Below are 13,870 nucleotides of genomic sequence, written 5' to 3' on the forward strand. Positions count from 1 at the left end.
AGCCCCGGCGCGTCCCGTTCGCCCCAGTGCGGCCGCGGAAAAAGCTCCCCTGGAAAAGGAGGGCGGCGGGGGGACACCTCGCTGCCCCCACACCCCGTCCAGGGCTGCCCCGCAGCGGGGGGACACCCTCGCGGCAGGGCGGGAGGAGCGCGGCTCTGCCCGACCGGGAGTGCAGGGCGACGTCGGGTTTTGCCTGGCCGCGGGCAGGGACAGAGCACGCCGCACGCCCCGTCCAGGAGCACAGGATAGAGTGGGTTTCGCCCCAGCGTCGGGGTGCGAGACGCCGCCGTGGGGTCGGCTCATGCCCCGGGGACGAGGAAACCGGGCTCCCTGTGCATCTCCCTCCCGACAGTCCGCTCGTCGAGCGCGGCCACAGAGGGTCAGGGAGACGCGGGCTGTGCTGACTCGAGTTTTATTCGGCAGGCGAAGGCGTTTGCGACGTTACAGTGGCACCGCGGTGCTGGGGGCGACGCGGGGAGGAGAGGCGACGCGTGCCCCTGCTCGGGCACGGCTGCTCGCTCTTCCTTTCAGAGTCGCGACGGAGGAGTCCGCGGGGCCCCGTCGGGGCCGCGGAAGATCTGCCGCCGACGTCTGGCGATGCCATGCAGGGGCAATGAGCAGCTCCGATTTTTCTTTGTGAGGAGGATTTGGAGGGGGGGGGGCAAAAAAAAAAAAAAAAAAAAAAGAAAAAAAAAGAAAAAAGAAAGGCAAGCCCCATTTTTTTTAACCAAAGCTGCTGTCAGCACATTTCCGCGGCGGCAAGGAAGCAAAGTCCAGATCAAGTCTAAATTTCAATCCCTGCTCGCCACCTCTCCCCGCGCCGCGTTCAATGGTCAGCGGGTCCCCCCCGACCCGCCGCCCCTCACCGCGGCCGCGGAGCGCCGAGCGCCGGTAGCCCCGGGCCGGACGCGCTGTGCCCTCCCCGTCGGGCCGCGGCGGCGGGGTCCAGAAAGCAGCAGGCAGAGGTGAACCTGCCGCGGGACAATGGCAGGTTGTAAAGCGCCTCTGATAACGCAGCGCAGGGCTTTGATTTGGGTTCTCCGTGGCGCCAGGGGGGACGAACAGGGTTTGCTGTCAGCAAGATGTAACCGCCGGGGGCGGGGGGGAGTGGAAAAAGGAGGAGGCAGCAGGGTGGGGAAGGGGCATCCCAGGGCGGGGGGGTGCTGCAATCCCCGCAGGACCCTCGTCCCACCGCGCACCCCGCGCCGGGGAAGCAGCGGAACGCGGCTGAGGACCGCGCGGGTCCTGGTGCGCACCCGCGGAGCCGGGTGAGCCGGGGAGCAGCTCGGGGCCGGGCGAGGGGGCTCTGCCCCCGCCGCCACCCCCCTCGCCGTCTGGGCCGGAGCGCAGGCGGTGGGGGCCGGAGCCTTGGAAGGACTGCAGGGCGCTTTTTGAAGATTTGGGGGTAAATATGAAGTGACAAGAGACGGGTCTTTATTGTGAGGGCTCAGCCGCCTGGCGCCAAGGTCCTCTTCAGCAAACGAAGTCCTCAGTTAATCAGAACAGATCTCCAAATGGACCTCTGCAAAGGGACACACACGGAGCCCTGCCCGCCCCCCCCGCCGGCTCCGTCCCCCCCCCGGTGCCACCTCCGCCCGCCAGCCGGGGGCAGGGGGACCGGCCCTAATCCCTCTGCAAACAGCCCTGGGATTTTCCTTCAAGATTATCTGCATCCACTCACCCGAGTAAACAAACCCTCCGGCTCGCTCCTGCCGGGCAGGGACGCGCCAGCCTTGGAGCCGGCGGACCCCGGAGCTCCCCGAGCTGATAAAGCCGCCGCAGGGCCGCGCCGCGCCGCGCCGGGCCCCGCAGCCTCCCCGAAGGGCCGGGCGGCCGCAGTGCCGGGCCCGCCCCGACGGCGCGGTCGGAGCGGCCGCCGGGCGCCCGGGGCTGCGTGCGGCAGCCCCCGCGGAGCGGCGCTTTGCAGGGCGCGGGGCAGCGCGGCGGCCCGCGGCGGTGCGAGCGGGGCCCGGGCGCCGGCAGCGCCTCTGCGCCACTCACCCAGGCTCGGCCGTGCTCTGCTGGAAGTCGCCGCCGCTGCCTCGCTGCTGCCCTGTTGCGTGCAGCTCCCCGCAGTGCCGGCGGCCTCGGGGCGCCGCGGCCGCGCTGCGCTGCGCTGCCGGCGGCCGCCCCCGCGGCCGGGCCGCCCCGTCGGCGGCCGGCGGAGCGGAGCGGAGCGGCGGGCGGGGCGGGCGCCACCTTGCTCCACGTCCCGGGCGCTGTCGTAAGACGGCGGCCCCGGAGCCCCGCCGGCCTCCCCCGCCGCCCCCGCCTCCCCCGCCGCCCCCGCCCCGCGCCGCCCGGGCCCGGGGCTGCGCGCCCCGCGCAGATCGGCGGCGGCGCCGCCCGCGCCCCCCGCCCCGGCGGCGGCGAGCCCCCACGCGGGCGCGGGGCCGGGTGGGGGGGGCCGCGTGTGCTGCTTTCACTGCGCCGGGGCGGCGGCGCGGCTCCGCGCTGGCTCCGCACCGGCGGCGGCCGCTCCCCGGCCGCGGCGCAGCCAGGGCTGACCCGGTATGCGGAAAGGAGCCGGGGGTGGGATTTCGAGCACTTTTCTCTGTCATTGGTTAATATTTTATTCTGTTGACATGTTTTCTTACTGCCGATGCTTCCGACACCTTCTTCTTTTTTTTTTTTTCCCCTTCTTCCTTCCCTCCCTCCCTCCTCGCCCTCCCCCCGCACCCCGGAGCTTGGCCGGAGCTGTCAAAACCACGCCTATGCAGATCCACAATTGGTCTGAAACGCGTAAAATCAGCAATCAAGGGGGCTTGGCTCATTAGCGGGCGGATCAGAGCAGGAAGGACATGTGAGATAGTCACAGTTTTACAGAGATCAGGACAAGATCTAACCGTTTCCACTCCGGCTCCTTTGGCCATGGGCAGCCCTGGCCCCAGCGCCGTCCGCGCAGCGCGCAGCCGTGCCGGCCCCGCCGGGGCGCAGCGCGGGCCCGCGGGGGTGTGAGGGCCCCCGCGCCCGCGGCTCCTCCGCGCAGCCCCGCGCCGGCTTTTGTTTCTATTTTAGTGTTGTTAAGGACTTTACCGGGAGAGCTTGCTCCCTCTCCCTCTCTCGCGCTAGCTGCAACAACAACAAAAAATAAGGACCTACTGTCTCCCCTCCGCAGACCGGGAGTCCCAGGAGCCGGGAACTGCCTCTCTTTTTTCCTTTTTTTTTCCTCCTTTTTTTTTTTTTTTTTTTTTTTTTTTTTTTTTTTAACAGACCTAGTTCCGCTGTTTTTCGGGGTTTTGTTGGTTTTTTTGTTTTGTTTTGTTTTTGATTTTCCTTCCTCTACCAGAGACTCGAGCGAGTTCGCTGGGCAAGGAGGGGGGGAAATACGTATTTTTATAAAGGGAATCCCTCTTTTCCTCCTGCATTTGTGGATGCACCGATGAGAGATCCAGCCTTTCCGGGGACTGCAATGGCTTACCACCCCTTCCACGCACCCAGACCAGCCGACTTCCCCATGTCTGCTTTCCTAGCAGCCGCCCAGCCGTCGTTTTTCCCCGCTCTGGCTCTGCCGCCGGCGGCGTTGGCTAAGCCCATGCCGGACCCCAGCCTGGCCGGGGCGGCCGAAGCCGGGCTGCACGTCTCGGCGCTGGGCCACCACCACCAGGCAGCCCATCTGCGCTCCCTCAAGAGCCTGGAGCCCGAGGAGGAGGTGGAGGACGACCCCAAAGTGACGCTGGAAGCCAAGGAGCTTTGGGACCAGTTTCACAAGCTGGGCACGGAGATGGTGATCACCAAGTCTGGAAGGTAAGAGCCGGCCCCGCGCACCCCCGCGCAGCCCGACCCGCACCTGCGCGACCGCGCAGCGCCCCTCTCTTCCCGGCCCTTTCCCCTCGGCTTGGTCCCCTTCTCCCCCGCCGCTAATAAAATCCACCCCCGTGAACTAACCGCGAGCGAGAGCAGCCGAGATTTTCGATATCTTGACTTTTTCTGACCGTGTTTCATCCTTCTCTTCTAGCTTCGCCCTCCTCCCGCACCGCAATTATTACTTTTTTAAAGCGCGATCCCGAATTAAATTTGTACGCAATAATTTTAAACCCCTTAATCCCCGATTAACATGTGTTTACATTTCTCTTTGCGGCTTCTCGCCGCCCAGGAGCATTTCATTTCCCACTTCCAAACTTTCCGCCGCCGCCGGGGTCGCCCCCGGGCCGCGCCGCCGCCGGCTCCGCCGCGCCCCGGCGCTCCCGGGCGTCCCCGCCGGGTCTCCAGCTCCCGCCCCGGCTCCCTCCTTTCCCGGGGAGCCTGGCACGGAGGGAAGGTGGAGCCCGGCTCGGGGCCGCAGGCTTGCTTCGTCTGTGCTGCGAAAGTGCCTTTCTGGAGGGAAGGGGAAGAGAGTTAAATTGGATCCGGGATGTGTTTTCATCCCTGCCCTTGATTTCCTGAACTGGGATTTTGAGACTTTTCCGTGTTTTCTGTCCCGTTGATGGAGCAGAGCTGGGTTAGAAGTAGTAATTCTTGGCTGTGAAAAATGCCGGGAATTTACTGCGCGATCTAAACCAAAAAAAATTTTGTAAAAGAATGTTTTTTTGGCCGCGGCCGAAGGGGAGGCTTGGCGGCCCCCGGGCAGCGCGGGTTTCCGCGCTCCGCTCCAAGGCCCGGTTGCGGCGCGGGCCGGGACGCGCCGTCGGGGCCGGCCCGGTGGCTGCACACACCACACACGCACACGCATGCACACGCACGGGGGGGACCTTCCCCCACGTCTCCGCGAGCAGCAGGTTGCAGCCCCGCTCCCCGGGGGCTTCCTGCCCTCCGCGCTGCTGCTCGGCCCCGAAGGGCGGCTCTGCCCTTTCCGCGCTCTGCCTCTCTCCCCAGGAGGATGTTCCCCCCGTTCAAGGTGCGGGTCAGCGGCCTGGACAAGAAGGCCAAGTACATTTTGCTCATGGATATAGTTGCGGCCGACGACTGCCGGTACAAGTTCCACAACTCCCGCTGGATGGTCGCCGGCAAGGCCGACCCGGAGATGCCCAAGCGCATGTACATCCACCCTGACAGCCCCGCCACGGGCGAGCAGTGGATGGCCAAGCCGGTCGCCTTTCACAAGCTCAAGCTCACCAACAACATCTCGGACAAGCACGGCTTTGTAAGTGCGGCTGCGGGCGCGCCCCCGGGCAGCGGGGAGCGCTGCGGGGCTTCGCGGCCCTGCGCCCCCCGGGCACCCCGCGGCCCTGCCGGCCGGGCTGCCCCGCAGCGCCCACGGCCCTTCCTCGTCCCCGGCCGCGCCGGGGCAGCTCCCGGGACGCGGCCATGCCGGGACGGCTCCCCCCCGGGGAGAAGCGGGGGCTTTGGGCCGTGGGGGAGCCCATGGAAGGAGGGTGCTGCTACCCGGGGCGGCACTGCCTCATCCGCCGGCCTGTCCCGCCGGCCCTGCCCAGCTCCCGACACTCGGCGGGGAGCAGGATTTGGGGGGGTGGACATGGGGAAAGGGGGGTCGGGGACGCGGAGAGGTTGAGGCCGTGCCCGAGGGGGCGGCCAACCCGGCCGTGGTGGCGGCGAGGAGCAGCCCCGACGGCTCCGCGGGGCAGGTGCCGCCCGGCCGGGAGAGGCCGGGGGGACCCGGGGAGACCAGGGGGAAGCCCGGAGGGGGCGGGGGGCGGGGAAGCCTGGCGATGCCCCGGCGTTTTGGGTGGCGGCGAGGCACCTGCGCGGGGGCCGCGGGGCCCGGGGGTGCGCACCGGCCCCAGCGGCTCTTTGCACGAAACGTTTCCGAAAGGCGGTCACACGCCCCGATTTATTTCTTTATTGATCACGTCTGCATCGCCTCCCGGAGGGAACAAAACCGGCAGTGTCTTAGCGATGTGCAGAGAGCCCCCGAAAGCGGGGTCGCTCCGAGAGGGGAGTTTGATCCTCCGTGAAAGCAGCACGGGGGGAAAAAAAATCACAGCAAACAAGCAAGCTATCTTTAGCCTCTGGACAAGCATTTAGGGCGATAAAGGGAAAGTTCATCGTCCTGCGTTTTTGATATGGTAATTAACTGGGATTTGAAGCCCTCGGCGTGTCAGTCAATGCCGTGCAGGGGCAGGCAGCCCTCGCCGGGGGGGCTGCGAGCCGCAGCCGTATAAGCGGGTGTGAGGCGTGAAGGAGAGCTCAGGTGGGGAAATTACCTCCCCGTGTAACTTTTTTTTTTCTTTTTTCCTTTCATTTTCTTTCTTTCTGTGTATGTGTGTATATATATATATGTGTATATATATATATATATATTTTAGGCAGGAAACAGCATGTAGGTTAAATAATACATTGCAAGGCTATTTATAGACTGCAAGGTAAATCGATAGCAAGGGAGTCTAAAAAATAGCATATTTTGATACTAGGGAAAAGCTTGTTTGGTTGAGCGTTTTTAGCAGTTCACCTCCTCCAATTAAAATTTTCTGGCATGTGTCGTTTTCCAAAATCCGGAGTGTGTTAAATCTGGGAGACAAGGGTTTAGCCAGTGCCCATCTGGTCAGAGAGGAATGATTATTATTATTATTATTTTAAGGAATGCAGCTTTGCACGCCTGAATAAGAATTTTTGCACCGTTTTCATGATAAATCTCAGCTAGATTATACCAATGTAACAGTGATCTGACAGTTCATCAGCAGGTGATTATTGCTGGGGTTAAAAAGGGGGGGGGATTTTTTATTGCCTTCTAAAACGAAATGAAGTGATAATTATTTAGCCATTTGGCCGATGTTATTTGACAATAATTACTCAAGCTTTCGCCGCTCCTCTACCATTTCTGTGCTGTTAATACTGCATTTCAGCCTGACCACAGCAGGCTCTGGAATTATTAAATCCCCGTCAGGCTGGGAAAGGCCGCCGGGGCGGGCGGTGAGGAGGCGGCATAGCGCGGCTCGGCGCGGCTCGGCTCGGCGCGGCTCTGCCGCAGCCCCGACCTGCTCTCGCGCCCGCTCTGCAGCGCTGAGGTTTCAGCGAGTTCCAAATATCCTAAGCGAAATTACAATATATACTTTTCTTCTTCTTCGGGGGATAGAGAACTGCTTTGCGTGTTGACGAGAATTTCAGACACCTGGTTGGGGGGGAAAAAATGTCCGTTCCTTCTGCAGCGTTGCTCTGAGACATAAATTTAACATGGCTCGCAGTGAAATGCTCCTTTCACGAGTCCAGTCGCTTGCTTGGTAGCTAGAACATTTTTTTTCTGCTACAGTCAACTAGATATGTAGAGGATTATTTTTTTCTTTTTGGTGAGGTAGGGTATTTTTTAAAAGGACAAATACTAAAAGCAAACAGAAACGCGTCGAAAAACTGGCTCTCGTTTTCAAGGACGTAATAAAGCGGGGTGATGCGTTTTGCTGCTTTACTACTCTACTTCACATCCCGCCTTTCCGAAGAGGTTGCTGTGCCTCCCTTTTCCCCGGGACCGCCTTATCTGGGGACAGATTGTACAACGACATAAACAAAAAAAGAAATCTCCCTTTCTCTGGCGTCCGCCGGCATTGTTTCCTCACAATGATTTTTTTTTTTTTTTCGGGAGAAAGTGGTTTATAGATGTGTAGATAGATTTGGGTGTATTTATAGCACGGGATCTGAGCCTGATGGCAGCCCCTCGCTCTTTCCTCTCGCCCCTGCCCCAGACCATCCTGAACTCGATGCACAAGTACCAGCCCCGCTTTCACATCGTCCGGGCCAACGACATCCTCAAGCTGCCCTACAGCACCTTCCGCACCTACGTGTTCCCCGAGACAGACTTCATCGCCGTCACAGCCTACCAGAATGACAAGGTAAGGCCTGCGTGTCTATCTGTCCGTCTGTCCATCCGTCCGCATCGGGAACCTGCGCAGCAGGACAGGTTTGAAGCAACAGGAGAAAGGTTAAATCTGAAGCATCCAGAGCAGGCAGCACCCGGCAATTTATTATTACTTTTATTACTATTACTTTTTATTTATTCGTTTTTATTGCTTTCCTGCTGCGGGCTGTTCCGCACCTTTGGGGCGCTGCTCGGCGCCTTTCCTGCGGCGCCCAGGTAGCAAAGAGGCGGCAGCGCGGGCCGCGGCCGCCTTGAAGGAAGGTGCCCTGGGCCTGGGAGGAGACAAAAAACAGAGCAAGATAAGCTAATTTTAGTTGCTTTCGTGATTTAGCAAGTGTCGCCCCGAGAGCAGCGCAGCCAGGACCGCCCGATGGGGAGCTGGGAGCCTCCATCCGTCCTCTCCGAGAGTTGTGTGTGTTTTAACCCAAAAGCTGACCCCCACCTCCACCCCGGCTGCTGATGTTAATTGACAGCTCTGTCTGAGGGTCCTGGTGGGCTTGTTCCCCTCGTAAAGTTTATGGCGAAGAGTCACAATCGATTACAGAGCACCTCGTGTCCCCCCCGGCCGCCAGCAGCACGGCGCGGCGCGGCGCGGGCTGCCGCCGGTGCGCCCCGTCGGGCGGCGGGGCCGCGGCTTCGCGCGCCTCCCGGGCGGAGGAGATCACGCATGCATTTTTAAAGCGCCCATCTCGGGGACATATTTCAAAGGCATGCATTATTGAACGCCCTAATGTCGCCGGCCCCATAAGTTCGTCGCGGGCAGAGATAAGAATAGCTTTTAACCAACGCGGCGAGGTTCAGTCGCCATCTTCCCTCCAGGGGGCCGTGAAAAATAACTTCCTATCATTAAAACTCTATTAATAATTCAAGCCAAAACCTCAGCATCATTTTTAATAAAGCGTGCGGTGTGTTAAACCGGGGCCCCCGCCGCGTGTGCCGCAGCGTTTGCAACGCGCCATGCGCGGGGGGCGACCCGGCGCCGTCGGGGGAAGCCGCGCCGTAGGGCCGCGGGGGAGGCCGGGCTCACGCCACCTCCCTCTCTCTGCCCCCTAGATCACCCAGCTGAAAATCGACAACAACCCCTTCGCAAAGGGCTTTCGGGACACGGGCAATGGCCGGCGGGAGAAGAGGTAAGGTGCCGCGCAACCCACCTCCCTCCCCGCCCCCGGCTCCGCTCCGCGCAGCCCCGCTCCGCGCCCGCGGAGCCCCAGGGGGCGCCGCTGAGCCGCCGGCTCTCGCCCCCCGCGCAGGAAGCAGCTGTCGCTGCCGTCGCTGCGGATGTACGAGGAGCCCTGCAAGCCCGACCGCGACGGCGGCGAGTCGGACGCCTCCTCCTGCGAGCCGGCGGCGGGCCGCGACGCGCTGCACTCCCCGGGGGGCGCCGTGCCCAGCCCCCTGCGCCTCAAGGGCAGCGGCAGAGGTAACGCCGCGGCCCCCGCGACGGCGCGGCCCCCCGACGGGCTGGGGGTGGGGGGGGGAGGACGGAGGGAGGCGTCGCCCCCGCGAGCCCCCGGGTCGGGTTTCAGCGAGCCCCGCGCGCCTGCTCCGCCGTCCTCATTAGCCTCATTAGGAGGGTCGCTTTAAAAATTAACCATCGCTCCGCGGGCTGGTGGGCTGCGGGCACGTCGCTGCGGAAAAGCGAGGTGGGGGGGATGAGAGCGAGCTCGCAGGGAGGAGAAAGGAAAAAAAAAATCCCAATTCCTCCCCCCCCCCCCAAAAAAAAAAGATGGGCATGAAATAGCCAAGGGTCTCAAACGACAGAAATAGAGCTGGTGAGAAAAGGCGCATGGTATTTACGGTTTGCAACGTTTTCCTGTTTATATGTTAGTGTAAACAACAAGTAATAGCAATGCAAGCCGTATGCTGCACGCTTTTATTCGGCATTCCTTGTTGGTGTACAGCCCTGCCTTTAGTGGCTAACTTAAATTCCCTTGCAAAATAATAATAATAATAATAATGCATTTGAAAAGGAAAAAATGTTGTAACTCCGGGGCTTAAAGCTAGTAAATTAAAATGAACGAGCAGTTCCCACATTGCAGTTTTTAGATGCTGAATTTAGTCTTGCTGCACTATCAATCTGCTCCTCTTTAAACCAGCCATCGTCTCCAGACCTGATTCTTTGTGGAAGTTCATCAAAACTACAAAAAGCACCACTGCCCCGGCGGGGTGGTTTGTTGCACCCCTCACCTCTTTCAAAGCCTTCCCAAAGTATTCACCCCAGGCTGCCGAGCTTCACCCCACCCGCAGCAAAACGCTTTTTTTCGTTTAGCGGGAGCTGTGGGAGACGGCGCGGAGGGGGCCGCGGGGTGCCCTGCCGCGCTGGCGGGGGCTCAGGTGCTTTTGCAGTAGCGGGGCTCTGCTCCCCTCGGCTTTGTTACAAACGCGCATTTCCGCAGCTCCAGCCGCCTTCCCCCTCCCTCCTCCGAGAGCTCTAAGCGTTTTTTAAATTAAAGCTCTTATAGGAAACACTGTTAACAAACCTCTTTGCTTAAAACTGCCTCTTTAACTTGACGCAACCTTCACATTTGGAATAAATCCACGGAGCCCTGTTGATCAGCTCCGTGTAATTAAATATATACAGAATCATTTCCTCCTAGCGCTGTCCACCCGCCTGCCTTTTCTTCATCTCCCTGCTCCGCAGCCCCTTTGAGTTTGCAGCTAACGAGGATGATGCTGTAATATATTTTGGTCCCCCATCAAACATGTTTTTCCTGTTTGGCCGCGCAGCAGAACTGCTGTTGTTAATCCCCTTTCCCCAGAACCGCCGCGGCACGAGGGCCGATTTCTGTCCCCTAAATAGGCTGAGTTGCTCCCATTAATAACAATGCGGACCTTTCCCTTTGCAAATTCTCCTCGATGCCGGGCGCTTGCTGGTGACCCGCTCCTCAGCTCCCACCGCCTTTTGGTCAGGCGCTGGCGGGGACGGGCGTGCTGGTGCTGGGCGCAGCCCCTGGCAGGGACCACCCCCAGTGTGGGGCTGGCGAGAGGGTCCTGGGAGCCGGGCTGGGGAGAGGGTCCTTTGGGAGAGGGTCTCTGCTCCTGGGGGAAGGATGCTGGGGAGAGGGGCACTGCTCCCGGGGGACCGGTGCCGGGGAAAGAGGCTGCCTGAGGGTGCTGCTGCTCCGGCCCAGGGTGCCCGACACCTCCGTCCTTTTCGCAGAGGAGAAAGCGGGGGCTGACAGCGACCAGGAGGCGGAGAAGGTGCCCGAGGAGCGGCCGGCCGGAGCGGGCAGCCCCGGCGGGGAGGACGCGACGCCCCGCGGCAGCCCCCGGTGTCTGGAGGAGCGGAGCAAGGAGAGGCGCAGCCCGGAGAAGGGCAAGGACGGCACGTCGCCCAAGGAGGGTCCCGTCGTCGAGGGCCTGTTCGGCCTGCGGGGCCTGGAGAAGGACAAGGTGGAAGGGCGGAGGAAAGAGCCGGAGCCGGGCAAGAAGGAGGCGGAGGGCGGCGGGCTGGGCAAGGAGGCCTTCGCCCCGCTGATGGTGCACACGGACAGCCCCCCGCACCTGAGCGCCGGGCACCTGCAGAGCCTGGCGCTCTCCGGCCTCCACGGGCAGCAGTTCTTCAGCCCGCTGGGCGCCGGGCAGCCACTCTTCATCCACCCGGGACAGTTCGCCATGGCCCCCGGGGCCTTCTCCGCCATGGGCATGGGACACTTGCTGGCCTCGGTGGCCGGCGGCAGCAGCCTGGAGAACGGGGCCCTCTCGTCGGCCCAAGGCGCCGCGGGGACGGCCACCCCCTTCCCGTTCCACCTCTCCCAGCACATGCTGGCCTCTCAGGTAAGCCTGCGGCCCCGTCCACGTGTCCCGGCCCCCCGGTCCCACCGCGGCGTGACCCGGAGGGAGGCGACACCGTCTGAAGGCTCCTTTGAGGAGGGAACTTGCTTTTCTTTCTTTTTTTTTTTTTTTTAAGTTTATTCTTTTTTTCCAGCCACTGTTGCAGCTCTGGTATGGGTGTGGGGGGTGTGGGCAGTCCCGCATGTCCCCGGGGATGGTGGGGGCCTTTTTGCATTGCCGAGCTTTGCAGCAGGCTTTAGTTTAAAGGCGAGTGAGGGCGCACGGCCGGAGGGCTCCGGCGCTTCCTTCCCGCTTCGCCGTTGCCTCCCTGCCGCAGGTTCAATTCCCCCTGGCGCTGCCAGGACCCCTGCACCCCCCGCCCCACCACTGCGGGGCGTCTTGGTTTGAGGTGGGAAACGGGGGTGCCGCGAGGCGGCCCGGCGCTCACGGGCTCTCCGTCTCTCCGCAGGGAATCCCGATGCCCACCTTCGGCGGACTCTTCCCCTACCCCTACACCTACATGGCGGCGGCGGCGGCGGCCGCCTCGGCCATGCCGGCCAGCAGCGCGGCGGCGGCGGCGGCGGCTGCGGCGGCCGGCGGCGGGCCGCTCTCCCGCAACCCCTTCCTGGGCGGCAGCCGGCCCCGGCTGCGCTTCAGCCCCTACCAGCTGCCCGTGGGCATCCCGCCCAGCACCAACCTGCTCACCACAGGGCTGCAGCCCGCCGGCGAGGGCGCCCCGGGCGGCGGCAGCCGGGAGCCCAGCCCGCCGCCCGACGGGGGGCCGCCGCCGCACAAGGCGGGCGCCCAGCGCCCCACCACCCCCAAGGGTTCGCTCAAGGAGTCCCTCAACGAACTGCAGAACATCCAGAGACTGGTGAGCGGGCTGGAGAGCCAGCGGGAGCTGTCGCCCGGCCGCGACTCCCCCAAGTGACCGGCGGGGCGGGCCACGCGCCCGCCCCCCCGGGGCTGACAAGCACTGGCATTTTGTACAGCACAGGATAAATATTTATTGAAGAGCGCAGGGTGGGGGTGGACGGGTGCCGGCGGAGCGGCCACCCTGTCCGGGCTGTGGGGCGGGAGCTGCTCCCCCGAGACCCCCTCCGTCTCCTCCCAGCTCCGGGAGCAGAGGCGCCTGGGTGCCGCTGGACGGGGCGGGTGCCCACCACCTCCCGGCCCCGACCCCTTCCCTGGGGGGGGGGGCTGAAACCTCGTCTGTGCAAGGAGGGGGGGAAGGAAAAACAGGAACCAAGGAAGGAAATGCGGGAAGCACGCCGACCCCGCAGCAGTCGCAGCCACCGCTGAGCTGCGATGCCCAGCGACACTCAAAATTGGTACCAGGCAGTGCGGCGGGAGGGTGGAATCTATCTGCGTACCAGGAAAAAATATTTATGAAATAAATGGTAATTTGTGTAAATAAGCTATAAGGATCCCAGAATATGCAAATTGGTATTAATTTATTCAGAGTTGTACATTGGTGTGTACATAATATTTAGAGTTTAACTCATCGCATTTAAGTTTTTTTTTTCATTTTACATGAACATATATATTGTAAATGAAAACTATTTAGCTCTTTGTGATTGAAGGAGATATTGGTTTCTTTAACTGTGTTTTAAAATATTGTTTATCCCGCCTGCTCTCTAGGACAATCATGTGCCATCAGTAAAACACTTTTTGGAGTCATTGAAACTAAGAGTTCAATTCTTTAACGGATTTTCACAAGAAAAAACGAATCCAAAACGTAACTAAAATATATCTACAGTGCGGGGTATAGAGAATGCAGGAATAAACCTCAGGTTTTTATTTTTCACTCCGGAACAAAAAAAAAAGTATAATAAATTTAAATATCACATGGACTGTGCTCTATATTTGTTTTAAAATTTAAAAAAAGACATGATTTGAAATGTGCTGGTTATTCGGGTATCTATCTGTTCATTTTTGATGAATTCTCTCACATCTTTCAATAAAAAATACTCAGAGAAGTCCTGCCGGCTTTCACGTGTTTAATTCCCTCCCGCGCGGCAGGAGCGCGGCGCGGGACGGCTCCGCGGGTGCGCAAGCCGCTGGGCGCCTCCCTCCGTGCAGTGCGCAGCGCCGCTGCCCGTCGGGGCTAACGCTGGGCTTTCCCGCGAGGGGATACGCGGAAAGTCCGCCCGGAAGCCCGCGCGGAGTTTGGTCAGGAAAGACTGAAATGCCCCGACGTGCCTAAACGGGGGGTCAGGGCCCGCGGCGCTGCGCGGCGCTGCGCGGGAGGCCGCTTTTCCCCGCTGCGGAGAGGAAGCCTTTTATTTTCCTCTGGCTTTCGGGGAGATTTTTGTGTTTCATCTGTCAACGCGTCGCCGGGATGTTCCC

The 13,870-nt window shown here is 61.4% G+C and overlaps 1 protein-coding gene and 1 long non-coding RNA gene across 2 annotated transcripts; one reads left to right on the top strand and one right to left on the bottom strand.

Annotated features, from left to right (window-relative positions):
- Positions 1–396: 396 nt before the first annotated feature.
- On the bottom strand, positions 397–2,128 carry LOC134149545 (uncharacterized). Its single transcript, XR_009960460.1, has 2 exons — positions 2,002–2,128; positions 397–632 (listed from the first exon to the last, which is right to left on the bottom strand). It is a non-coding gene; the product is annotated as an uncharacterized LOC134149545 (long non-coding RNA).
- Positions 2,129–2,748: 620 nt separating this feature from the next.
- TBX2 (T-box transcription factor 2) lies at positions 2,749–13,500 on the top strand. The gene is made up of 7 exons (XM_062592386.1): positions 2,749–3,747; positions 4,816–5,083; positions 7,575–7,721; positions 8,801–8,877; positions 8,998–9,167; positions 10,908–11,524; positions 11,991–13,500. The coding sequence occupies exons 1-7, from the start codon at positions 3,383–3,385 to the stop codon at positions 12,450–12,452; spliced, it is 2,106 nt and encodes a 701-aa protein (XP_062448370.1). The 5' UTR covers positions 2,749–3,382; the 3' UTR covers positions 12,453–13,500.
- Positions 13,501–13,870: the final 370 nt, after the last annotated feature.

Source organism: Rhea pennata, chromosome 20 (assembly GCF_028389875.1).
Source record: "Rhea pennata isolate bPtePen1 chromosome 20, bPtePen1.pri, whole genome shotgun sequence".
NCBI classification, from domain to species: domain Eukaryota; kingdom Metazoa; phylum Chordata; class Aves; order Rheiformes; family Rheidae; genus Rhea; species Rhea pennata.